General features: G+C 41.3%; 1 protein-coding gene across 8 annotated transcripts in view; it reads left to right on the forward strand.

The window, feature by feature from the left end:
* Window positions 1-27,707, forward strand: part of LOC130151160 (SAM and SH3 domain-containing protein 1-like) — a 569,478-nt gene that overhangs the window by 502,334 nt on the left and 39,437 nt on the right. For 3 of the 8 annotated variants that reach the window (XM_056342991.1, XM_056342996.1, XM_056342995.1), the window contains 6 exons: window positions 4,261-4,311; window positions 4,422-4,471; window positions 14,977-15,017; window positions 16,534-16,620; window positions 17,882-17,997; window positions 19,628-19,729. In XM_056342991.1, the coding sequence (XP_056198966.1) occupies window positions 4,261-4,311; window positions 4,422-4,471; window positions 14,977-15,017; window positions 16,534-16,620; window positions 17,882-17,997; window positions 19,628-19,729 (447 nt within the window). Of the gene's footprint in view, window positions 1-4,260; window positions 4,312-4,421; window positions 4,472-14,847; window positions 14,949-14,976; window positions 15,018-16,533; window positions 16,621-17,881; window positions 17,998-19,627; window positions 19,730-27,707 lie in introns of those variants that run through there. The other 5 variants (XM_056342993.1, XM_056342992.1, XM_056342994.1 and 2 more) reach the window with 5 other exon arrangements.

A 27,707-nucleotide genomic window follows, 5' to 3' on the forward strand; every position in this document is an offset into this window, starting at 1 on the left:
GAAGGAGATAGGACTGCTAAGAATATGGCCTTAAAGCTGAGAGAACAAAATGTTTCTGCAAGTTGCGGTTGTTTTAAATAAGCTGTAGTTGACTTGATGGAGGAAACCCTAGTTGAAATTCAGTGGGCTTTGCAGGATATTAGCATTACTAATTTATGACAGCTCCCTCTGGCTTTGTTATCGGTATTGGAGATTCTGTGCTGTGCTAGCTTAGACCTTCAGGGGAGCTGGACAAGCTGGTGCTAAGCCACCATTTGCCCTCCATCTTACGTTTTCTCTGGCGGTTGGATGCAATTTGTGAATATCTCCATTTTTCCAGAATCTTCAAATCTTGGTTGCTGTGATTAACAGTGTATTGGACATACCTAATATGCACTGACAGTGTTTAAGTACAGGATGGGTGACTTACGCAGGGCCCCTTAAATCCAGAAACCGTGGAAGTAAATAGGACCTTTGGGAAACACTGGATCTAATCATGTAGTTTAAGGAGTCTGCACTTAATCAGGTACTTTCTCAGATCATTGGGGTTCTTGCGCTCTGCATAGTGTGTAGGTGGCGTGAATGCCTGGCACACCACAGGCAAGCTTTGTGGGCACATGTGGAGGGCAGTTATCTGGGGTAGCAGACTGCTGGGACAGAAAATACCAATTGCTCTGATGCCTGCTTTGTCTAGACCAGAGTCCTGGAAATGCAGGCTAGGGATGTCTGTTACTGCAGCCGCTCTTTCTGTAATCCCAAGCTCTCCTCTGTTTCATTTTTAAGGTTTGGTTCAGAAGGGTGAAAGATGTACTTTCATGAAACTAATCTTTGAAAATATTTTTTGAAAAGATGTTACAGCATGCTTGAGAGCATGTCAATGATACAACATTTGCTCAACCTTCTAGAACTAGTCCTTGTTATAAAAAAGGCCCTGATCCTGCTGGATTGAAGTAAACATGACCTGTGGATTTTAACGTGAGGTTTAATGGATTTTTAATTACATGAATACAATTGCTCAAGGCTGGTAAAATTTATGTGTTCTCTATATAGATCTATGCCAGAAGTTCAGTCAAGAGTAGTATTTTCCTAAGTATTTTCCTTTGTTTTCTTGTCTAAATAGCAATAGGAAGAATACCATTCTGCTGGAAAGGCGGGTAGGACTAATAATCACAGCAGTACAGAACCAGCAGGTATTTTGCATTCCAGCATTGCAAAGTAGATCTTTAGAGGAGGGAGCGGAGAGTTGCCCTTGCTTCTGTCCTCCACAGTCATCTTGATCCTATAAAACTGCTCCTGTTCTTACAGGGTGGGCTTGACAGTCAGTGAGAAAAAAGAAAGCAAATTCAGTCAGCTTTTTTAGGATTTTGTTGCATGGGATGCAGATGACTATTCAGTTGAATAGTTTTAGCCTGAAAGTAGTGACTTTCTATTTAAATTGCAATTTCAGGCTACAACTTCACATGCTCAAGCAAAAGTCTTCTGTAAAGCCTTGGGAACCCAGATAGCATCTTTTAAATGATAGTTTACAAAAACTAATGTATTAAAAAAACACCAACAAACGAACACTTACAGTAAGCAGCTTTTTAAGGCAATACATAAATCATCAGGAAGTTGGGATCTAAAAGCATGTTTGGGACAAAGTGGATTCTCCTGACTGGTATACTGAAACTTTTAAGATGGGATAGCTGATAAAATGCTCTTTTGTTTTTTGATCTGTGCAGCGGTGTGTGGCCAAACAAGGTGCTCATGAATGGGGAGTGTTTGGACCATGGGGCTTGTCTTTCCTTCCCTCCTTGTGGACTTCTAGGCAGAAGTGGGAGAGTGCCCAAGGAGGATTTGCAGCGGTATGCCTACAGTCTTTTCCAGATGCAAAACCTAATCAGATTCCGTTTTGACAGAGCTAATGGGTAGAGAAAGGGATGTCTTGTGCCAATAGCTATTTTTGCTTTCCTGATCTGTGAATGTCTGTGGAATTTCCCTGGGTTTGGTCCAGCTTCTACTTGACTAGAAAAGTCCTGTTGGATCTGTCAGTAAGTGAACGTGGTTGCCTTTTCATGGTGAGTTCCACTCAAGGACTTAATTTCCCTTTTTGTGCTATAAAATCAGCAAAAGCAGATATGCAGACCATGTATGGACAGGCAAAAAAGAGGTTAGAGAGCTGGGTGGAGAGGAGCCTAATGAAGTTCAAGAAAGGTCAAGTGTGGGGTCCTGCAGCTGGGGAGGAACAGCCCCCTGCACCAGTACAGGCTGGGGCTGACCTGCTGGAAGGCAGCTCTGTGCAGAAGGACCTGGGAGCCCTGGTGGACAGCAAGTTGCCCACGAGCCAGCACTGTGCCCTGGTGGCCAAGGCCAGTGGGATCCTGGGGGGCGTGAGGAGGAGCATGGCCAGCAGGCCGAGGGAGGTGATCCTCCCCCTCTGCTCTGCCCTGGTGAGGCCCCATCTGGAGTGCTGTGTCCCCTGCTGGGCTGCCCAGTTCAAGAGAGACAGGGAGCTACTGGAGAGGGTCCAGCAGAGGGTCCAGAGGCGGTGAGGGGGCTGGAGCATCTCCCTGGTGAGGAAAGGCTGAGAGAGCTGGGCCTGTTCAGCCTGGAGAAGAGAAGGCTGAGAGGGATCTTATCAATGCGTACAGATCTCTGAAGCACAGGTGTCAAGAGGACGGGCCAGGCTCTTTTCTGTGGTGCCCAGAAACAGGACAAAGGGCAATGAGCACAAACTGGAACACAAGCATTTCCATCTGAATCTGCGGAAAAACTTCTTTAATTTGAGGGTGAGAGATCACTGGCACAGGCTGCCCAGAGAGGCTGTGGAGTCTCCTTCTGTGGAGACATTCAAAACCTGCCTGGACACGATTCTATGCGACCTGCTGTAGGAGAACCTGCCTTAGTAGGGGGTTGGACTACATGATCTTTAGAGGTCCCTTCCAACCCTGACCACTTTCTGATTCTGTGAAAGCCCCCCAGCAGGGCACTGACCCTGTGTCAGCCATGTTCACTAGCAAGCACATGGCAGTGAGCTGTCCTGCACCCTCCTGGCTGCCGTGGCCAGCCGTGCGAGCTGCCTCAGCCGTGTGATGGCAGAGTAGGCTTCTGTCTACATCTTGCAAACTTTCTGGGCAGGTTAATCCAACACCACTTTGTGGCAGTCAGTAGTAATTTCCTATTTAGTATTAAAAGGCTGCATTTCCAGAAAATTGTGTCTGCTTTTCTTTTTTTGTAGTAAATCTTAAGAACGTTTTGTCATCCTTCCTGTAAAAAAAGGGCATAGGAAGTATAGTTTCATAGATGTAAGAGATTTACATGTAGACTGAGGAATGCATGAACAAAAAGACCTCCAGTGCTGAGAAATAAATCCACATCCTTTTTTTATTTTTTTGGAGCATGTATACTACTGTGGTTGCTTACTCGGCTACGATGGCCTTTGGCTTACAGTGCTTACTTTGCAATAACTTCACTGGGGTAGGGCTGGCTGAGAATAAACTAACCGTAAATAGGTTCCCCCATGGTTTCACATGCAGATCACACAGCAAAGTGTAGTTCTCAGTACTGACAACTATAATTTCTTCCTCAGTTCTAATTGGAGTTTTCCCACTGCTTCAGCTAGGCTCGTTAATAGTACATGCCTTTTAGGCAGCTGGCTTGCAATCTTAAATTAGATATCACCAGTGGGACTTGCCTCATCTAACTTGAGGCAGCTGAAACCTGTCAAACGAGTTGTTCCGTAAGAGTTCTGTCTTTCTCCATTGACTGTAAAGAGAGCCTGAATGACCAAGTCCTGGGGTAGGTGGTTATGTCCTAGATGTTTGAAGGAAGGCATTGAACTCTGGTCTGTTGACAAATTTCTGTGCAAGAAACTGGCCTTGCTGAAATGTATCTGAATCCTCTCAGTATTTTTAGCTCAAACAATGCTCTTTTAATGCCAGATTTTCCCCGTATATTCTTCTTGAAGTTAAATTTTGGGAAATGGCACTTGAACTGAACTAACAAATTGTGTGATGATCTAGTGAAAATAAAACGTTCCTCTTTCTATTTCGTTTTGAATCACTTCTGTCTGGCATTTTTACCTCTGTTTATATTCTCCAGTGATAAGGATAGAATTAACTGTTTTACTGGAGTATTTCAGAATTTATCCTGAAAGTGGTTCCTTCTGGTGAGGTTGGTGTTTCCCATTTGAATGGTTTTGATGTAGTCCTACATTCTGTTTTTCTTCCCCTTTTCTCCCCTTAAGTTCTATTCTTCCTAGTGTTTGGATAGTTCATTGACCTGACATTTGTTCTGTTTTAGGAGAAACCTGATGCCAGCCCCACATCTCTACAGCTGCGATCCCAGATTGAGGTAAGTACTTTGATTTTGATCATCCATTCATGTTTGTTTGTTCTTTGATTTGATACTGGGTGAAGGTTGCTCTCGTGTCTGCTCTCACTGCTACGTGTCTTCTTTTGCAGGAGTCACTTGGTCTAAGCAGCACCACATCAACACCCGACACTGAAAGAAAGTAAGTGAAGGCACAGGAGGTGAGAAAGGAGGGAGGGGGAATTTGTGTGTTTTCTTTTTCCTCGAAGTAAATTCAGTTTCGATTGTATTGGTGTTTCAAGGTTTCAGATCCAGCCGCTATTAATGAAACCTGTTTTGGAACCTGCTCCTTCTTTTGTTCTCGTTTGGCCTTTTATTATTTTGAGTTTTACAGGTGAGGGTTATCTTTTCTCCCCTCTGTGAGTGCTTAGGGTATGCATACACCAAGATGACTGGTAGTGATTTTTTTAGGAACATCACTGGTTTCACACTCTCCACAAATTAAACCTGCTTAAAAAATAACTTTCTGTGACTAGACCTAAATGCAGCCAAAAAGAGATAGGCGAGGGGAAGGGAGAGTTACTTAAATCACTTTCCTTTTCCTGTGCACTCCTGGGTTTGTAACTGTGCTTTTGAAGAAGGTGCCAAGGGAATGAAGTATTTAAAACCAAGTTAAAAGGAGCTTTAATTTTAACAGTCCTTAATAAAAACCTCTCTGTGAGGATTGAGAGGGTTTCTGTTTACTGTCACCTCCTGCTGCAATGTGTGTGCTTGTTTTCTGCTCCTCCTTCCTTTGATCCTAAGATCTTGGATCCCTACTGCTAAGGGTAACGTGCAGCAGTGCATGAAGACAACTGACACTGTATTTCCAGTTGCCTGCTCTTTGTGGGGTAGTGCCAGCTGGACTGATTCAGAGGGAGTATGTGGAATCCAGTTGTGATGTGATGCGCTTTTGTAAGGTTTAACAGTCTTGCATTTGAATATCTTCTAGTGATGCAATGCTGGATGGTAATAGGAAGGTTGTAAGAAATTGCCTCTCTTGCTCTTGCTAGTTCAGTAGGAGCATCAGTCCCAGAGGGAGCTCTGGTGGATGCGGGGTGTGGGACTCACCTCAGTGCTGGCGGTGTAGAAATCAGGTGTACAATAGGGACCAAGCTGCTTAGGGGCTTCCTGTGAGCTTGTCTGGAAGCTGGTTCATGCTAAAGATCTTGGAAAGTGATAAATTATCTTTTAGAGGTGCCTTGTTGTCTTCATCACTCAGAGAGAAAGCAGTGATGGTTTGCTTGCGGTAGATGCTCTTTTTCAAAACAGCTTAAGACAGATAAGGTCAGTTTTACCTTGGATACCATCACTGCCCCCATGTTACATGCTGTTAACAGAGAAAGCCTAGAAGGCTTAGAGTTTGAAAGTGGTGCTTCAGATATTGAAACAGGGAAAAGGTATTTTGAAGGATACCTCCTTGTCCAACATTATAATGAAACAAGAAGTGCCAAGTGGATGGGATTGTAACCTGGGAAGTAAGCTTCCAAGGTTATACTGTAATCATGCTTTTTTCTTAGTCTCAAAGCACCTTCCCCATGGGTAAATATCATCATCTCACCCCAGGTAAATAATAAGATAAAGGCCTTTCAGGAGGACCGCACACAGCTGGGAATAAACTCCTCTTACAAGTTCTAGCCAGCTTCCTAAATTGTGTCTCTGTGTAGGTGTTGTACCACAAATAACTGAGTGAGAAGACAGTACAAAACATCTTCTGAGTGACTATTCTCAAGTGCCCATTTACCTCTCTGAAAGGAAATTAACCTCATTATCTTAGTTCACATAGAAGGGACCTGTGATTTTTGTGGACCTTTCAAGAATGTGCCCTGTTTGAGGATTTTTCAGTCAGTTGAAGGGCATAGATGATTAACTTGATCAGACATAGGAGACAGGCACAGAGCAGGTTGTGTCAAATATTTATGGAGTAAGAAGCAAGGCAATGTGATGCACACTAATTGGGCAAGGTATTGAAAATGATAAATGATACCTACTCAATACTATACAAATTATTCAGAGCTGAAATTACATAAGCTTGTGCTGTTAGTTGACAGCCTGCCACTTCAATGCTGGTTTCATCCCTCTAGCTTGGAGAGCTGAATTATCACTGGAATTTTCCAGGGTGTCAGAGTTTATAAAATTGACCTGCAGGAAAATGACCACTTCAAGTCCATCTAATATGTCTGTACTTGCTACTAACATGTTGAATTTGATATTTTTCAGGGAAGGATAGCATATTGGCCTTTGAGAGGGTTTGTTGGGAGTTCAGTGTTTAGTTTATGGCTTTCATGTGAATTTGCTGTGTGGGCATGCTAAGAAACAGGAAAGCTTGTCCCTTTGGGGACACTGCTTTTGTGGCCCCCTCATAATGTGTGAATGATCTGGGGTAAACCTTTTACAAAAGTTCTTTTGTTGTGAGAAGACTCCAGTTTGCCGAACCTGAAACTTGATGCAGATGTGCATTGGTTTCTCATGTTTGAGAAACCCAGAAAGAGATTTGGGGGGACAAAAGAAAAAATTTGTCCCAGAATAGCCAACCAGATTTTCAGGAGCTGAAAATTCTGTTGTTGTGAGTACTCTTTTAAAGCTCAAGTAAAAGCTTGCCCGAGAAAAGTTTATATTTCTACATATTGAAAATATAAACATTTTCCTAGGGTGAGGTGAGTTGTTTCTGGTCTGGTGTTCTGAGCAGGTTGGTTCGGAAAATAAAAGCAGTCCGGTGGAAAAGCCTGTGCTGGGATAGGGAGGAGGGAGCAAGCAGTCAGCTGGAACGTGGTCGCTCTTGGTAGCTCCCTTGCCCAGTGCTGCTGCCTGCACACCCTGCAACTTAATGCTACTGAGGTCTAAAGTTTTAAAATAACACACCTGAATCGTTGTTTAATTTGCCAGAGTTGAGGGATTCCAGAAATAAAGAGGCTTTGAGGGAGTCTGGAAGAAGCTATGTTTGTTTTAACCTGGTTTGGTTTTCCATTTCTGTGGTGCCCAGCTGAAGGGAGAGCCTGACGAGCTCCACTGTACGCTGCACTGAAAACAGATTAGCCTTGGTGGTCTGTGGTAGGAAAAAATCCTGTTTCTGTGGACAAGCAGTGTATGTTCAGTCTTGCCTTGAATCTTACTAACCCTGCTGCCCAGTCTGTTCAAAGCCAGTGTGAAATAGGCTGGTGCCCTCAGTCCAGCAAGTTGCTCAACAAGTCTCTGTCAAGTGGGTGATGTGCTGTAACACAGAGGAGCAGTGGCAGTGCCTGAAGGGAGGCAAAAGGGGTTAAGTGAGCCTGGAGGCAGAGTTGCTTGTCACTTGAAGTCATTGTCCCTCCAAAAAGCATTTGGGGCAATACAGCCTTCCTGTACTGACAACACTGTTCCTGTTAACTAGTTGAAGCTACAAAAACCTGCACATATGAACCTGCTTTATGCATTATAAATGCCCTACCAAAGATGGTTTTGGTTTGATTGATCCTGACAAAGAGAGAAAAATCTTCACTCTAGCGAAGGCCTCTGAGATCTATGTAAATAACAACAAAGGCTACTGATGTGGCCTGAAAAGCTATCCATAAACAGCATAAAACAAAGTTATGTTTGTTCAAACTTTGCCTCACAATTGCTTTGTTTTTTTGGCCATACTGGAGTTCCTTCTGTAAATTGAAACAGTTGGTCAAGCTTCTGAGTCGTATAATCAGCAAATAACACAAAGCATGGAAGGAGATGCTTGTAACTTTCTTCTGTTAATAATAAATTTCATTTTCCTTGCCCTTTCCAAGATTCCCATCTCTTAAACTGCATTCTTGCTGTCAGCTGTGGTGCTAGCGTAACTTTGCAGATTCTCAGCGTGCCTTCAGCAAAGTGACGACAGTGATGCTACTCATTTTAAAGAAAAATCTCCCCAGAACTGCAGGTGCTCATGTGTGGACACAGTGACTTCTGTTTTGCCAGAAGAATCATCAAAGTAACAAATATGCAGTAAATGTGTTCTTAGCAGTTACTATGGCATCTTTGTCCCCATACCATGTTGATCTGGGGATGTATTGTATATACAATCCTTATTATTTCGAAGTGATGGCAACACCCCAAGGATGTTTACTCAGGCAAGGGACTGAGCAGGGTTTCTCATAATTGTAAACAGAGCATTTAAAACAATGTAATCCAGCTTTTAGCCTGTTCCCATTTTTGAGCATTCAAGTCTACATGACAGACTGATGAGCTCTGCATGTTTGCCAGGAAATCCAGGTTAAATCCAGTCCCCTGAACTCAGGCTTCTGCATCCTGATTCTCATCCTGTTTTTAGAAGAACTGGGGATGTTGCAGGGGGGAAGTTGTGTGTTTTTCCTCTTGGGAAATAGATGTGTTTGCTGTCAGTTTGCTCCAGCAGCTTCTGGGCAAGTTTCAAATGTGGTGTATTAGACAACTGCCAGGAAAGAGAAGGAAGTGGGCGAGAGACCCAAGAGCACTTCATATAGATAGGATGAGGTACAGACATTCCTATATAATTTTTTTTTCTTTGCAGCTGCTAGAGAAAGGAAGGACAAAAAACATGTGAGGTAACAGTTGTGGCTGTATCTGGTGTTTCACAGACATTCCCCCCACCTTCACGTGGCTGTGGGTGTTACGAATTGTCACCTCCTACATGAATCACCTGCTGTTCCTTGAACTGTACCGCTCAAGCATGCTCCTGACCAAGTAAATGGTCATACTTCATATTGAGTGCCACAATTCATCCTGCTGTACTCCTCAGCCTGTACTCCTAAATCCCAGACTCTGCCAGAGCAGGGAGTTGAGCAGAAACAGACTTTTTGAGCAGAAGGTGCTGGAGAAAAGCACGCACATGTGGGGTGTAGGCAGCACAGGGCAGCATTGCTCAGGGGCTTTGCATTCCCCTGGCATGGGGGAGCTGCTGTGCCTCTTGGCAGCTGTGTCCTCAACACTCGTGTTTCAGCTGCTCCCGAGAGTGAATGTCTTTGTCGTCCTCTCTGTGTGTGCAGGATGTCATACATCTTCAACCAAGTTCCTCACACATTACAGTTTAGCCAGATCTCTGTTGGGAATGTCAGAGGACGAGTTATAGGCTGCTCAGGCATTATGGCTTTCACTGAGGTCGTTAGCAGGCAACCAGTGAGGCCACAACACAAGTGGCTGCTATCTGCACACTGTCCTCTCTGCAGGAGAGACTATTGACTGAACCAGTTTTTAAGGATTTTCTGTAATGGACGTGCTATAGTAAAGCCAGTCGCTGTCCTGTAGTATAAACTTGAACTCCAAATCAGCCTAAGGCTGGGAGAGTGCCCGCAGTTCAGTGTTCCCATCTTCCACAGTGATTTTCAGTGAAAGCAGCAGCCTCTTTAAAAATGGTTTGGTTTTGCAAAAGGGTTCATGCAAGGCTCAGTTCTGCCCCATCTGGTACAGTAATCTACTGGCCTGTGCCAGTAGTTTTTAACACTAGATTTCCTAATCCTCTTCCCCTGCAGCATCCAAACTGCAGGTCAGACTTTGAATGCAGGAGGTTATTAAATTATCCCTCCAGGTCATGGAGGGGGGTGCTTAAATTATATCACGTTTGATTCTGGCAACTTCTCACGGTGCCCAAATTAACTTTGGCAGGTATTTGTAAGCTCATCTGCACAGAAAGAGGAGTGCAGATCTGACAGAGGACGTGAGGCAGAGACAGGGCAGAAACTGAGAAGAACAAAGCCAAAACCAAACAAATCCCCCAAACCAAGGATGCTAAAAGCTGTGCTTAATTACTAACAGAATAAATTGTTCCTTTTGCATAGTTTAAAAATGGCAAGGAATATTGGGAGAAAAAGAAGAGCGAGCTTGCTGTATTTGAGATGTCTGCATTTAAGATAGGGGTTTTTTAATACCCCATGCTTGCAGGAATCAAAAAGAATCAGTGAATGTGTATGGCCCTGTTTTCACTTGTTTGAGGCCTGATTTAGTCAAAGCCAAATTATTCATGCTGCCTTTAAACAGCCTCCTCAAGAGAAGTAGGGCAGGAAACTCCCACAATAACCCGCACAATGGGAGTGAGAGGCCAGCCAAACACCGCCTGGGACACGTGAGGAGGGAAACCAGTGCGCCTTTGAGCAGCTGGGAGAAGATTTCAAGCCTGGTAATTTTGTACGAGGAAGCATGAAGGGTGCCTTTCACGAGAAAGTCCAACTTGTTGCAGCTAGTCGACATGGCACATAGTGAGCCACGAATGTGGAACAGGGGTGCATTGCGTGCAGTACGTTGGGCCCTGCTCTTGCTGTCGAAGAGTTTTTAGCTGGCAATTGTCTGCCTCCTGGTTGGGACCAACCGGCCAGTTATTAAATTTGTGACGTAGCCCCATCTGCCTGCTGCCAGTCACCAGACCGAGCCTGTGGGACCAAACGTGGTGGCTTCCGTGCTGGTAATGGTAGAAAACACACATACACACACATGGCCCACAAGCAGCTCAGTGTTTGTTTCCACTGAGAAAGTTTTGACCTGCTTAAAGAGCCATTGCTATGGAAACCTAATGAGAAGATAATTGAATGAAATGTCTTTGCTTTTGGTCCCTTTCTCACACTGGTGCCAGCAAGGTCAGAACCTTGCAGGCCTGCTTTCTCTTCAGGTTCATGCAAATTTGATAAAAATACTAAAGGCTCATTTTCTTCCCTGTGCCAGCTCTGGTTAGATAAATTATCTTGTATTCAGTCAGGAGCAGTTACAAGTCTGTCAGTTTTTCATACTAATTATGTGACTGGGCCATTTCTAATGCACGCAGATAACCAAATGGCTTTGCAGCAGAGCCAGCATGGGCTTTTGCATCAGTTTATTCACTGCTATGAATGTGCATAATATTTGTAGATTGAAAGTCCCATCCAAAGCATTTTCCTCAATGGGCTATAAATAGTCATTGGAAAGGAATAAGAGGGCCACTATCAGTTTATTGAAGATCATAACAGTAGTGATTTCATTATCAGATGGTGCTATCTATGCACCTGTGGATTTTATGGTCCGTAAATGAGATGCGGCCATGTGTTAAAGCACATCTGCATTTAAAATACTTAGTGTTGAAACAAAAACCCATCAGAAATCCCATCATTCTCAGTTCCCATGTTTGTTCTGTTTTGAGAATGATGAGCTTTCAAAAATCAACAGGCGCATTCATGAAAGCAGCACATGGTGTCACTTGTTTCCTTTCCCAGTTCTGCAGTGTACCAGCACATTCTCGTCTCAAGGCACGTATGACTGTGTCTATTGTAAAATCAACCACTCTGTATGTGAGATAAGCACTGGTGCTTTACTGTCCGAGATCAGAATCAGTCCGGTGTTAACAGGAGGAGCTGTAGCCTAGTAGCTCGATGCAGCCTAGTTAAAACCCATCTTAATAATAAGATGGGGTTTATATATATTTATATATATAATACATTCTCAGTTGGCTTGTGATACAAACGTGTGCATTGGTTCTTCCCTGCGCTCCAAGTTTTGGAGCCTACCTCCAGGATTCAAGAGTTAACTTATAAAAGGGAGGGATTGCTTAGGTATAGCAAAGTCATCCCCACTGCAGCGCTTTTATGGAAAGATAGATTCAAAGACAGTTTTGGATGCCTGGCTTTGCCATTGTTCATACAAAACCCACAGGCTGCAAAAGAAGAACCAGAAGTGCCCTCCAGAGGCAGTCCTCATGTCCAGACCTTTGTTGTCAAAGAGGTCTGGGCTCTGTCTTTCAAGCACTCCCTTAAAAGCAGATTATGGGTTGATAAGAAAGTACTCCTTCCCTCTGGCCATAAATCTTTTTTTCTTCCTTCTTGTTTGAACACATACCCATACATTTCTGCTATATGCTGTGACAGAGTACATTCCATGTGAAAGCTTGCTAATGAAGTTGTACATCAGACCACAACAAAAATGAAGGCCTCCATGGTGGAGTAATGGCATTTGGCTCCCTTTCAGACACACAGTGCTGAAACTTCTGCCAAGTGTCACTGCATCATTAACTTTCAGTACAAGTTATCAGTCTGTGAATGGAAGAACACAAATCACTTTCAGTGCACGTTCACAGAGGAGCTGCAGATTTAACAAAGTAAGAGAGTGTAATTGGCAAATCAAACATGCATCGACTCTGAGATACTGTGGAATTTTTCACCAGACATCTAGGAAGTAAAACGCTTGATTGATTTCACTGAAGATTTTTAAGCATCAAGAGTTGTCTGGTGGAACTAAAAAGCAGGTGCCTTATCAGGCTCTATGTGTTAGTTTTGCCGACATTTCCATCTCTTCAGGCCAGCTGTTAGCATTTTCAAGGTCAGCTCAGGCATGGAAGATTTCCTCTTTAGGGAATGCATGAAATGATAATTGGAATTTGCATCCTCTGATGAAACTCAGCATAGTTCTTAAATCAGTTATAAATGAGAAGGTGGTCTGCTTGCTGTGGATCCTACTCTTCTCATCACACCCCCTAGCTCAGGCACATCAGAAGTTTGCTCCTACTGCTCTTCCCTTTCCTTGGAGGCCACCATGTGATGAGTTGGTGGCCTGAGGCTCATTCCCAGTGAACAGATGTCCACATCACAAGCATTACCACTACACCTGCTATGTACTTGCATCGTTGTTAGCAACTGCGCCAAGAGAAGAAAAGGATTAAAATGGATTTGGAGCTGAAGAGCACAAGAGACTGCCTCTCTGCTTCGAGGCTGATTTCACTAGTGAGGCAGAGTTCTGACAGATTTCATTTTCTAAGGGTGGTGATTTAGTGCGTTTCACAGATACTAAATTCATTTAAGATAAATAGAATAACTGCTTGATGGGTGACGTTTATGCTCGGGTGCAAAATGTGTAGTGGATTCATTCTGTCAGTTCCAATGGGAACATGGCTTTGTTTTTATTTGGTTGCCTCCCTGTACAAGTCCACATACTTTTTACCCGATTTACCTTTATTTAGAAAAGTACTTGCTGACAACTTTACTTTTAAGTAAAGTTTTTAAGTGTCTGGATGAAATCCTGGCCCTGTTGAAAGTCTTTAAATTTTGACAGTGGCTTTGCTGGAGTTTTTACCCAGAAAGTATGGGGTGGTTTGTATTTTGTTATTCACGCTTCTTAAAAGCTAAATGTTTGGTGGTGTATCACCTATATCATTAACTTTTCCCTTTCAAGGGTAAACTTTGTCAGCAGGGAAAACAATACTAAATGTCTCCTTCAGTCTTGTTCAATGCAAATCTGAAATTTGATTGCTTCAATTAGTTTTCAGTTTGTACTGGATTAAATTTTTAATCAGTCTGAGGCTGAAGGAAGTTACAATTCAGAGCTCTGCTGTGCCAAGCTCTCCTTGTCTAGATGAATTTCTAAATCAAACTGAAACTTCATACTGTCTCATTTTCCCTTCAATGATGTCTTTGCAAATGGATGAGCATGGTTTTTATGCTTACGAAACATTGGCCAGTAATTGCTTAGATCTTCTAAACTCTGACCTGGCTTGAACTAAAAATTTTAAGTGGTTTTACTGAATTGATCAAAAACTCTTCATTGCCCTCTTCTGGGGACCTAAGAAAACGCAAGGAGCCTGTGCAAACCCTGTGGACAGCAACAAGAGTATGGCTAACATGTATTGTTATATGGCCTCATTCAAAGAACGATTTGGCTTGAGGTCTTCTCAGTACGCTGGGGTATGCATGTTTCCATTCTGCATGGCTGCAGTACAGTCACCGCACAATAGGGCATTGTCATGTCGTGGGGCCAAGCGCTCAGCAAAGACACTGTGCAGCAATGCTTTGCACTTGGAGCCTCCAGCAAAGCCATTGAAGCTGACAGAAGTCATTTCACTGGCTTGGCACAGCGTGGTTACATAGCGATTCCCATAGAAAGGCTTCAAAGAATAGCCCAAGATTTGGTAATTTCTATTAGCTCCATTTATACCAACAGGAAAAAAAAGGCAATGAAGCGGGGTGATGTTGTCTCATCAGAGATCCCACAATGAACCGCTGGCACTGAGTTGGAATCCATTATGGAAAACTGGTTCAATGAACATAAAGACCGAGAACAAAAGATTTACTTACTATTTTAGTGGGTTGTTTGTAAAGTCCATGTTCTGTCTCTCCAGCTAGCTTTTGAGGAAGGGAGCATGCACTGCTGGGAAAGCACACAGAAGGGACTCAGGAGAAAGCTGTAGTCTCCAGTCATCTGTGGTCACACTTCACTGGTCTGGACAAGCTTTCTTCACCTTGGTTTTCTGTGTCTACTCCTCTCATCCCCACAGTGGCTTCTGAAAATGTAATGAGTGCATATTTATAAAGCATTTTCCGATGAAAAACAAATAGGCTGAAAACAGTTAACACAGCTAAATAAATACAGCATCCCAGTGCTGCAGTTTCTAAGGCAGCCAAATTACTGTTTTACAAATGGAAAGGAGGAAAGTATGTGAAAAATTGTTTTTCTGAGGGATCCCTAGACTGCTTTGCCTTAACCATGAGTTTCTGTCAGTATGTATTTTTCTCCTTTTTTTAAGGAGAGGAGGAACTTTAAGAGGGGAACTCAGTTACTGTGGTCAGACGAGTGGGTCCAGGTTTTGTTTCCAACTTGCTGTGTTGGGAAGAAAAGGGAAGAGAAAACAGCTCATGATAGGTTGTGTGGAAACTGTAATTTACTGTAATCAGACAGCTCCCACGAAATGTGAGAAGCCTGCATCAGTAAGTCAATTTCTCTTTTTTGTCCTAGACTCTCCATTCATAAATCCAGTTCGGAAGAAGGCTCTGTAGGTCAGTATATTTCATTTCATTTCATGAACAGGTTTTGAGTTTTGCTTGTTCTGGGATGTGAAGAGCTGAGTAAACACAATGCTGGCAGAAGTCAGCAGCCTTTGTGTGTGTGGGGAGGGTGAGTCTCAGCAGCTTTAAGTTGGATGTTGGGTGCCTCAGTGATCACTGAGACTGTCATGTGTTAAGTACGCATCTTTTGACTTCTATTGAATTTCAAATGTCTGCATGTTAGATTGCTACTAGCCTATCCATTTGTATTGTGAAAATTGCCACCACTAGTGAATAACTGGGGTTTCTGTTTTTTGTTCATCATCCAGAGTGTCTTCCTTTGTTTCTGAAATACTTTGCAATCTTAAATATGTATTTTTCATTGTCTTTCATTTTTTTTTCTTTTAAACTTACTATAATTAGTTCATATTGCTGTCCTAACAATAGTTGAGCTGATACAATTCTGGACAAATTCTGTTTTGCTCATTGGAGAGGAAAAGAAAAACTGAGAGGTTTGCGGAGGGGGTGGGTGCGGTATGTGTGTAATGTTTTTTGTAGAGACATTTCCATACAGTTAAAACTTAAGATTTGTTTCTGAGAGTCAGTAAACCCAGCTCTAGGTCTTCTAGGGTGAGATCCAAAATACTGTAGTCACATGCTGAAGCTCAGCGGCAGAGTGTAAACTGTGTTCATTTTAATTTTTCAAAAGCAGAGGGATGAAGTAACTCTTTATCAGTAGCGTTTCTACCAGATCAGGCACAGTGTGTTCTCTTGCAGGTGGCATAAACTTTATAGCATGTGCCTTGGTTAATTCAACAGAACAGAGATATATGCCCTACTTTGAGCCAGATCCCATTTCTTTTTTTAGCCAAAGTATTTAATTCTGGGCCATCAAGCCATATGTAGATCTGATACTAATGGACATGGAGACCTAGCCTTTTGCAGTCCAGGCATACCAAGAGCAAGAGTCAGATGTAGCTGACAGTCTCATAAAATTTCTCATGCCAAGTAGCAGAATGTGCGTGTGTATGGGTGTGCATGTGTGTGTGCATTTATATATATGTAAACTATTTCTTTTCTGTATAAATGTGCACACGCATACTAGAAAATGACTTATCTTAAGCTAGGCTTAAGTTGCATAATTGTGGTTCAGTTAAAGAGAATAAACCAACAAAATACTTCAAAACCACTTCCAGACTTGACATTAACAACTGAACAGATATCAAAATGAATGTAAAGTATTTTCTGTTTATAATTCAGAATACGTAAGTTACTGGCTTATCTCAGTCCTCTATAGCATTGGCAATCATAAAAGAATGTGCATTTCCCTGAAATAGCTACGTCAGCATAGTTCTAGTACAGAATAAATCAAGAAAAACAGAAAAATTGAGATTTTTTTTTATTCTTGTTTTTGACTTAGAAAGTACAACTTAATGCTTGAAAGCTTCTCTAGCATTCACTAACTAATGTTTCTTTCTGAAATTCTTTTTCCCTTTCCCGTCATCCTCCCTCCCCACTTTTCTTTCAGGGAAAGCAGACTGGAAAAAGAAAAATAAGTTTTTTTGGCAGAATTTCCGAAAGAACCAGAAAAGTCTAATGAGGCAGACTTCAAAAGGTAAACCTTTTTTAAGGTCACACAACCTAACCATATAAAATAGAAGGAGCCAGCATCACAAAGGAGTAAAATACATTTGGAACCGTGTGGCAGTTGGGGGTCTGTGAATCTGGAAGTGTTACAGGTTTGGGTCATCATGGCAAGGCTCAGAAAAGTGAGTCATATTTTGTGAGGGCACAGGAGTGCAGACGTGAGGCTGGGGTGCCTTCGGTCCTGACTGTCAGCGACAGCACATGCACAAAGTTATGCAGTTAATATGGATTTGTAAGTAGTATCTGTAAATGAACAAGACGGGGGTTTTTGCACATCCTGACTTGATGAAAGAAATGCTGATCTGTTTTAATTGGAAGGATGTTTCTTCTTTCTTGGGCATTTGGTTATTTTGACCTGTTTGCTTCAGGATTGATGCCACTTAAACTGTCAGTCATCTTTCTCTAGTTCTTCTCTGAAAGGTGCAGCTATGCATTGCTTTAAGTATTTCCCTTCATACAGAAAATTTCTGTTTCCCCACGTGTATCTGTTAGATTCTTGTGTTGCAAACATGCTTCTCCATGTCATTATGTCTCTGTTCAGCTGGATTCTGAAAGACGACAGGAACCCGCTTAGGAGGTCAAAAAGGGGCACATTTACACTCTCACATGGACATGTGGGTCCTAACCGGCTCTCAAGGCGATTTGTAACTGTCCACGCTGACATGCCAAGCGCATACCAAAAGGACAGGTCCTGGAGTTGAAAGCCCCAATACATCCAGCACCTTGTGCCAGCTCAGTGACCAATTAGATAGCCTGGATAGATCTGGGGGACATGGCCAGGCCATAGCAGAGAGCTGCAAGGGCCCAGCACGCTGTTCCTGAAAAGGCTTCCTGTCCGCTCTGGCAGCTGACTACAGTATTTCTCAGGGCTGAGTGCAGGACTTCTCTGGCGTTAGCTCTTTCTGTTTTGATTCTTGTCTTTCAGGGTCAATAACTGTAATTGTGATGACAGTCACTTTTTATTTCTCCTTATCATGCTCTGTTGCTTTCAGAGTCGAAGTAGACTTCCTTTTCTAGCCCTAATTTACTTCCTTTTCTTGTTCAGTTACTTCCAAATCATTCAGTCCTTTAAAATCATACTATGAGTCTGCTCTGGGGACAGTCTGTTTCTGGCCAGCCAGATCCACATGGCAACCGAATTTCAGAGCACTGGGTAGAACCCAGTTTCAGTGTACCCCACTCTGTGCGTGACCTCTTACATGTGTTTGTTATTTCTGTGCTTTTTCCAGCAGGAGAGGATGTAGGGTACGTGGCCAGTGAGATCACGATGAGTGATGAGGAGCGGATCCAGCTGATGATGATGGTCAAAGAGAAGATGATCACCATTGAGGAAGCACTTGCTAGGGTATGATATGTACATACTCCAGTTTCCTTGAAAACATGTTTTAGGATATACCAGTTCGGAGTCTTCATTCGCTCAGAACACATAGAAGGGGGAGAAAGCCTGCCTGTTTGTCCCATCACACTAGGTAGCATAAATTAGACGGCAGTTCCTTAGTTTATGGGGAAAAGTGAGATTTAGCTCAACCAAAAGTACACGTCCAGTGCATGGTAAATTAATCGCATCCTAAAAGCTTTTGCTTCTCTTCATTGGCAATAAATGGTGCTAATCTCAAGTGTAGACATTTTCATTGCAGCTATCTGAAGTAAGGGAGAGGAATCTCACCTGTACTAGCCTTTATTTGCCTTGTATGTTCATAGGTTTGTTTAAGTGTTAAAAGGAATGCTTCAAGGTTTGCTGAGCCTGGCTAATTAGTTTCTTATTATTTTCCTGCTGCTAATGGCTGAAGGGCAGTTTGATTGAAGAAGACTCCCATTTTCATCCATTAAACCATTAAAAAATACTAACATTTAAGCTACATTTTTTTCCTTGTTTCTTGGCCAAAAGGGTGATGTTTTGTTTTAATAGCCTTTAAGAAAACATATTCAGCTGTTCTTGGCATTTGACATTAAAAGATGTTTTTTTTCATAAGTACAGTGTCTGTCACAAGTGTTTCTTTACAAAATCTAAATGTTAATAAACCACAAGAAAAATAAATGTAAGCTATTGTATTTGTGCGGCAATAGAGCTAAGATTTTAATTGCTCAGGAGCCAAAAGCTCAGTGCTGAAGTTTCCACACCACTTCTGATTTTGTACTCTTGTGCAAAATACTGTGATGGAACACAGGGTAATCTGTATGGGCTTCATTAGAGGTGCAGAAAATATGATTTGGATCATGAGTTGGCACTCAGATTTCTGTACTGGCATGCTACATCTTGAAATAATTATTGTAAAATAGAAAATTATTGTCTGAAGAAAACACTGCTTTTCTGGGAATCATATAACGAAAAAAATGCAAAATTTTAACATTGCTTGGTGGCAATATTAGGAATTCTTTTACTTTTCTGCTGCTAAAAATCTCGTGGGAGGAGGGTTGTACCTAGTCTGTATGGTTCATATGTGTACTGGTACTGTTTCCCTCCAGTCCCTCTAGTGGTCTAACTCAGTTCTTGGTGATTCCCCTCAACAGTTTGACTCTAGGAGGACTAGCTTTGCATCTTAAGCCTTCTGTTGGAAAACAAGACAGATGCTTGTTTGTTTTAAAATAATAAAAGATGGTTCCTAGTCTTTACTGATATAATTTTCTTTATGAAGGAAATTGGCAGGCTGTTGTGATTTAGTCTGTCCACTGTAAACTCTGCCTCTGAGATGGGGATATGTAATTTATATTTTACCAATGACTGTTCATCAAAATTCAGTATTTACAGATCACTTCCTTTTAAGAAAAAAACAAAACAAAACAAAACTCACCGTTAAAACTTCTGATTCTAGAACAAATTACAAGTGAGACATGCAGTGCAAAAGTTCTGATTTTGCCAGTTCCACAATGATACGGGAGGGGGGAAAATCCTGAAAGGATGTTAACTCTTGCTGTTTTAATGAAGATTGATATCTGCTTCTCACTGGAAAATGTTCTGTCTCTTCAAATTTCAGCTGAAGGAATATGAAGCCCAGCACAGGCAGTCAAGCACTGTAGATGCTACAGAATGGCCTGATGCTTCTTACTCAACATTTGATGGGTCTTCCAATTGTAATGTAAGTACCTGTCATTCTGATATAGCTCTCCAATATCATTTAATATTTAAATCCTTTTACTGCAGTACAGAAATATCCTGATTTACCTGATTTCCTGAATAGCAAATGTATCATTTGACCTTGTGATGCTATGTTCCATCTGCAGAAAATCTTTTAACATGGATTTTAAATCTTCAAGGTCTGTTGTCATAGAATTTTAATGGTTTTATTGTATAATCTCTCTTTTTTTCTTTTTTTCTGTTTTTTTTAATCTGGCCCTTTGTCACTGAGATTTAGAAGCACAAGTGATCCAGGGCAAAAATGCCCGTGTTCCAAAATGCACACAAGAGGTTTTTTAGATTGTTTAGAGGGAACTATTTTACTTTGCTGATTCACAGTAACTGAGTAGCAGAGTTTCTCAGGCCTTCCTAACCCTTGTTGATACATTCTAGATGAGGGCTGGCTAAGCCCTAGCTGCCTACTGCTTTCAAACAAAGTTCTATCTCTGGATTTGCTAACTCTCAGCCCAGAGAGTTTGCAGCTTTTGCCAGACCCATAAGGAATAAGGCAGCTTTCCTCCCTTGTTTTTACTTCTGAGCTGCGTAACTTCTGTTGCTTTTATGGGCACCAGACAATCTTTTTGTCGTGCCATACTGAACTAATTAATATTTCCTTCCGAATATCTTCATTTTCACTGAGTGGTTTATTCCACTTCATTTCTCTAATTGAAAGTTCACAGATAAATCTTAGAGAGGAACACATTTGGCTGTCAAATCCAAGCTCTTTGTAACCCATATAATTGAATCATAGGCTATTGAGACCATTGATTGATTTATTTATTTTATTGTCAGTGGAATTTCCTGCTAACTGCAGCAGATAGCTTCTCCTCCCTGAATGAAAAGAGGAATGGTATGTCATTTTATGAGATGTTTGTAATATTTTGTGGTGCAGAAAGATTTTCTTGTTTGTGTTAAAAAAAATATGCCCATCTTTAGTTAGATGTGAGCAGAGGGGACTGGTGTTGCCTTATACTCTGAAGAACAGAGAAGGAAAGATCCTGACTCTTGTGCAGTGATTGTTTAGCCAGCTGAAAGATGTCCTGATCTTTTCCTCATTAGTATTTATAGCTTGGACTTGCCCTTCTTAAAGCCTTTGGCTAAGGTACCTATAGCATAAAAGCCTCAAAACTCTCATGTACTGTGATTAAATCTCAGGATACTGAATTTCTCTCTTAAATCTACTGATAGCGGTTTATTCTTGTGTTGAAGTTACTGAAAGCTGTGTATACCTCTGAGGACCAAACATGACTCAGTATTTCCTCCCTAATGGAATGACTTGGCACCTTTTCTCTGAAATTATTTTCCTAAGCCATCTTTACACTTTTTGCCAAGAGCTCTGTTGCCTCTCTGTGCTGTTTTGGTAGAATTTGAATCATTTCCTATTAACTTCAGTGAAGGGTTTGTGTTCCATTCTTGTAGTTACCTCTCAAGATTTTGCCCTTGCTCCTAATTTTTATCCTGGTTACATTTAACAGAAGGTGTGAAACTGCTTGCCTTCAAGGGAAGAGTAGATTATCCACAGAAACAAAACTTCATGTTAGAACAAACGTCAGCTTGGCTTCTTTTTTTGTGTACAAGAAAGAAACTAGACTTAACTGGGGTGAAAGACTTTGGGCTATAATTGCCACACAAGAGGGAAAACCAAATAGTGCGAAGTGTCAGATATGTCTAGAGAGAGGGGGTGTGTTCACCCAGACTATTTTGCCAAATGACATCTCTATAATCTAAAATGACCAGCTTTTCAGATGCGTAAAGATGAGTCTATTTTCAAGCCCTTTCTTTGCCAAATGGCTTGACTTTCAGTGCCATTTGTATGATTCTTATAACTACCCTACTCATTTTATAGAAGCCATGAAGCAAAGATATTTTTCCATGTATTAAAATTGTCCTGTTAGGTAGCCTACTGCTTTCTAACCTCAGAAAGTAGTTGAAAATATGAGTCACTGAAAGTGAAGATCCTGGTTTGAATTAAAACTCCTTGGGCAATGGCTCTTCTTGTTCTGTTCTCTTTTTTTTTTTTTTTTTTTTTTTTTTTTTATGATTTCTGTTTCTTTCAGTCTCATGGCCAAATTGTTACTAGGTTGTTTTTAATGGAACATTGTGATCATACTTGATCATTTTGTAAACATTTTGTACACAAAAATTGTGAAAGCAAATTGCAAGAGAATTGCAGATTGAGGGAATTTAAGAAAAGACTAATCTTTTATTTATCTGCTATAAATTTCTTTGGTAACGTTGGGGATTTAAGAGATACCGAGACACTAGTATAATGGCTTTTTCTTTTTTTTCTTTTTTTTTTTTCCCTTCTCATTTTGTCTTCAAAGGCAGAGAGACCTGCTGCTAGCTAGGAGGACTTGGGAGGATGCATCACTAAGTTTTTGTGGAATGACTTTGCCCAATGACTACATTTCAGGAAGGAAAAAAAAAAAAAATCCAGGTAGAATCTGCAATCAGAGAATCTAAAAATGAAGGCAGAATGTCTGGAGTGTTCTAAGGGTTTAAGTACTCCATTGCTTTCAAGTCAGCTTTGCCCACATAATAAGAACAGCCACCTGTAAAATAACATCTAAAGGGCAAATATCATTGGTGGTTGTTGTTTTCCTTTCCAGGGGAAAAAAAAAAAGGCCATTTTTTTTTTTAAATTTGTATAGCTATCATGTGTTTATGACTAACATCCCTGGTGTTGATCCTTAACACGTTTTAAAGATTGATTTAAGGATTCTTTTTTCTGGCTCCTCCTCTTTTAAATTACTGTAGCTTGAAATGGAAACTTGCATTTCATACCCTTACAAAACTAAACCCTAAAGATTACCTACAAAGGATCGAAGGGTTGACAGGTCATCATCTCAGTATCCAAAGAGAAACAGCCCAATGTTATTGCTGTGCTATTAATTGTACTTCTTGTTTGTTTGCTCTTAAGAAGGAAACAAACAAAGGCCTTGCCAAGTCAGTAGGTGACTTGGTTCTGTGCCACTTTAGAGCAGTTTGTAGCTTTCAGTCTCACTACTGTGGTCCCTTTGTTTCACAACAAAGTATACGTGTCATTTATTTGCTAATGTAGGAATGCAGTTGAAACTGTTTTTCTTTCTAGTCAGATGTATCAAAAGTCTAAAAGGCTTCGTCATTTTTTTTTAAATTTATTTCTGAATATTTATGTTTCATCTCTGTTGGAATGAAGGCTGCACAGTAACACTAGACAAGCTTTCATTGCCTTGTGCCAAGTGTTGGGATGTAAAGCAGGTGCAGATTACAAATGGATCCTTTTCTGGATTTTAGATAAGGGCCTGTTTGTCCTCAGGAATCAGAAAGTCCAGGGAAAGAGAGGACTTCAAAATGGTATCACATTCTTGCTTTACACTGAGGTGCCTTTTATACTTCTTAAAGATAGAAGCTCGCTTGATAACTTTTGGGGGATGAAATTCTCAGTTCATCTGAAACAGGGCTGCTTCGTCCTCAGAGCCCCACTGGTACGGCTCCAGCCCAGCTTGGAGGACCAGCATTAAGAGAAACCAGTATGAATCCTTTCCTGTGCCCTCTGCTGAAAGACTGCTAATTGGTGCCAGTTGTCATGTTTGCTGCAGGAGTGAGGGAACAGAGAGAAGCAGAAGGGAGGTTTTGACAGAACTGTGTATCATATATGTGCTGCCACTGAAACAAACCACTAATTAACTTCGCTGACAGTTTCTGTAGATACAAGTTAAAGGAAGTTGTAATTTTATCTGGTCTGAACTGTTTTGTTTGCCTTGTCAGGCACCTGTGTTTCAGTTCTGATCAGCAGATAATGGTCAACCATCCAGAGCTCATTAAAGTGAGCTTTCAGGTAGCGCAGCCAGCCTTCGTTTGAAGGGTGCTGCAGTGAGCTGTACTGCACTCCCCCGAGACCTCCCCACCTACCACATGCAGCCTTAGTAGCCTCAGGGGAGAGGCCGTAAATTTTATGAGCACGGAGAACAAAAGCAGCATCTCCCACCAACAGTATGGCCTGCAGGTGGGCAGTGGGAAGCCCACAGTGCTGTTTTACCTCCCTGCCCTCCCAATACTTCTTTACCCAGGACTGTCAGCATGGCACCATTACCAGTAAGAAACAAACCCGGTTTGTTTTCACTGAGGACAGTAGCAGCAGTTGTGCAGACCTGGAGGTGTGCTGTGCACATCTGCATCTGTCATGAGTCTGATGCTGGGGAAAACTCCCCCTCGCATTGCTTCTCTCTTCCATCTTCTGTCAATCTGCTTTGTAATAGACAGCAGCAAATGAAGTCCACACAGCAACAGCTCTAGCTGAAGTGAGATAATCTTCAGTTGTTCCTGTTCTTCGTGTTATTTCCAGAGGATGTTTTCATTCAACAAGTCATTAAATGGAGCTAAAAGTTGAAAGGATGTCTGGTGTTGGGTTTTGTCTACTACTAGTGTCAAAGGCAGAATAATAGATGAGAATGGACTTTGGGTCGTATTTAGTTTCAATCCGAGAGATGCTGAAGCTGTTGAATCAGGGTTGTATTACCTATGGTGTAAAGCTGACTGTAACAAACTATGAAGTCTGATAGAGTTTTCTCTGACTTAACAACAGTCATTACTGTGTTGTTTGGTAAGTGTGGAGAGTAGGAAGAAAAGAAATAATTATAACCTCTGTAGCACCGATTACTGCTAGAGTAAATCTAAGTGTAACTACAGCAAATCTACATTATTCAGGGTTATACTTTATTACAGTGATTCAGATTGTGGATGCTTTCTAAATACAGCATTTTTTAAATCTATTTTTATTCATATTACTGAGGTATTCTTAAAATGTTTAACCATTTGTTGACATTATTATTGCTCGTACTACAGGGCTGTTACAGTACAGAGGAAAAAGCCCTTCTTTTGCTATAGTGAATTTAACTTCTTAGAACTGAGCTTAAAGTCAATGCATATTGGGAATCAGCATTGGCTATCAGTGGAGATTAGGATTTTTTATGATGAGGGTTTTTTAGTTTGAACAGTAGTGTTTAAACTGAAGCAACATGGATACTTCGAGCATTTTGAAGCTATGCACTATGTTAGCCCTGTTTTTGCTGTTATCACAGAACTTAGCATTTCTTGTAAGGTTTTTTTTGATGTGAAAGGCTAAAGGGTGGAAGAGGATGTTTCTGTGTTTCAGTTCTTGGTGAGCTTGTTGCCCTGCTCCAGGACCTGCATGCTCTAGTGACTCAATTTCTATTAAGATTTCCTGAAAGGTACTGATGTGCCATGTTGCATTGGATGGTGTATTTATTACTACTGTCCAAGTTCCTATAATTCTGTCCCGTGCTTAGTAGCATCTGTGATGAAGAAAGAGCCTAAAATAAGACATGGCTTCAAAATGATAGTGCTAAATTCCCATGGTATGTGCCTACTACAGGGACCTGTCTTGGGAATTGCTGGCTACCATCCTTTTCCACTGATCACAGAGACGGTGTCCAGTACCTCTCGGTGAAAGCTAGTAGCAGAAGAATTACAGCATGTTTTGTTAACGATCTTTCCCTGCTCTCTGTCCATACATAAGAGCAGGATTTCCCATGGGTATCGTAATACAAATACTTTCATGATAGAAATGAAATCATCATTACAGTTCCCAGGACACAACACAAAGTTTTAAGTAAGGTCAGTGCTGTGGAGTGATGATAGCAGAGCAAGAGACCATCAATGTGTTTATTTGTTTTTTTAGAACACTGTAAGGACTTTTTTACCTATTTGGTCTGAAATTTCCCAGAATACTTTAGAATTTACAGAAGAAATGCATTTATTTAGGAATACAGCTATATTACTACTTTAAGTATTATTTACCATGTAAGACATGGTATCAGACAGAACTTGGCTAGATATGTGTTCCAAGTGGCAGTAAACATTGTCCCTACAGGACTGTACTGAGCAGTTGTCAGTAATGCAGCCCGAGTAAACCTGCTTACTGCCAGTAGGAGTTGCTCCTGCGGGTGTGAAGACTGGATGTAGTTAGTCTGTTGTAAGGTCTCTGAGAAAAATCTGCCTGCTATCATGACTCAGAGAAGAGAGCTTACAGTAATGCACAGGCCATGATTGTAATTAAGTGTGTTCATAACCACTTCTGTTTTGACTGCATTCAGGCAAGCTGTATTGACTGACCTTACTGCAAAATGTTTGGCCATGTATTTTGGGAGGGTTGAAGGTGGGAAGGCAATTAATTTAATATTCATTCTAACACATTACTTGGCTTTTTTTATACCTTTTTGCCCTTGGGCAGCTGCCAGATTTCTCTGCTAATTACCTAGAGGGTGGGGGACAGTGGTAACAGCTTTTTCCTATTCTCCCTGCAAGCATCAGCCAGCAGGAGATGCTGTAAACCATAATGTGGTTTCCCTGCCCCCATCTTTTCTGAGACCAAGGCTATTAAATTGGAACAAAGCCTTGCTCAGTTCAAGAATTAGGAATCTCAAAAGCCATGTGTTTCACTGCCCTATTTGGCAGACCCAAGCTGAATAATCTTTACTTGTGCTATAATAGAAAATTTTAATTACGGTCCTGGCAATTATGACTTGCCCCCTCTCCCTTGCCATTGGTGTTTCCTTCCTCACACAACATTAATAATTTGATTGTTAGAAAATGCTGTAAGAATGTAATCTAAATTACTACACGCTTCACTAAAGGGCTCTCAGTCTCTTCTTTTTTTTCCTCTCTTTTTCTCTGATATGAATTTAACTGTATTTCATGTATTGATGTCCCACCTTTGGTTTTCTGAAATGCATGGAGGCTGGTTTCCAGCTCCAGTGGTGCACTCCATTCGTTAATAGTACAGGCTACACCAAAGAACAGGGATTCTCCCCAGGCCTTCTTAGCTGTGCCAAAACACAAGATGCAGTTGACAGCGCCTTGTTAGACTCTCTTTTGCATGTGTAGAGGAGTCTGCAGGAGAATTGGAAGGGAATGCTGTATTATAACAGATAGAGTGTAATGTAATGCAGAGCTTCATTCTGCCACATATACCTATGACAAGTGGTACATGAGTACAGTTGTAATGTCATTAAAATTAATTATGTTAATTAGTGAGAGAACCACTTCACCATGAGGAAATGTGTCTGGCTTGCAGATGCAAACATCAGCAATGTGCTTCTCAAAATTATTAAACTAAAACCTGGAAACAGTTAACATCTAGGCATTTGTCAAAGCAGTTATTCAAGTATCAAGACAGACCTCCTGGGAGAATTAAATTTTTGTGCTCTCGTTACTTATGACAAATATTTCCCACTAATTTCAGCAAGCAGTGTCGTCATAAGCTGATGTGTAATATATCTTTCACCAAAGTTAGCCGCTGGATGCTCCTTTGATTTCCTTGTAAGTAATCACAGACCAAACGCAGGCATAGTTACCTGCGGGGGGGGGAGGGGGCTACACATTTTAGACTTACACAGCCTTTGCAGTTCATGCTCTTACAGTTAATTATGTGAAATGGCAAAAACATCTATGAGCTTTGTTAATTTTCTTTAAAATTTTGGAGGCCTTTCTTTGTAACCTCAGGATATGATGCAGATTATCACATCTGAGCTTCAAACAGTTTTCTATAAACAGCCTCTGCAAGGTTTAGAGATTCATGAAACTTTCTTAATGAGACCCAAAACCTTCAAAACTCAAGTTGCAAAGCCCAAACTTAGATCAGTTTCACTCATGACCATGAACTTTTAAGGGAATCTGGGATACATTTCAAGGAAGTTGCTGTCATGTTTCACTTGATGTGGGCTGGTATGTTATTGAAATTGGAGAACACTAGCTGGTTTTATCTGAAGCTTAGAATTTTCCATAGGGTTTTACATCAGAGTTTTGGGGCTGAAGTAATTCAAGGGTAAGAACCCAGCTACAACACATCAGTAAATCTAGTTTACATGACCGCTAGGGAATAAAAAAGTCATGTATGGTCACTAGTACAAAGATGGAGAAATCATAAAAGGATATTT

Source organism: Falco biarmicus, chromosome 6 (genome assembly GCF_023638135.1).
Source record: "Falco biarmicus isolate bFalBia1 chromosome 6, bFalBia1.pri, whole genome shotgun sequence".
Classification (NCBI taxonomy): Eukaryota; Metazoa; Chordata; class Aves; order Falconiformes; family Falconidae; genus Falco; species Falco biarmicus.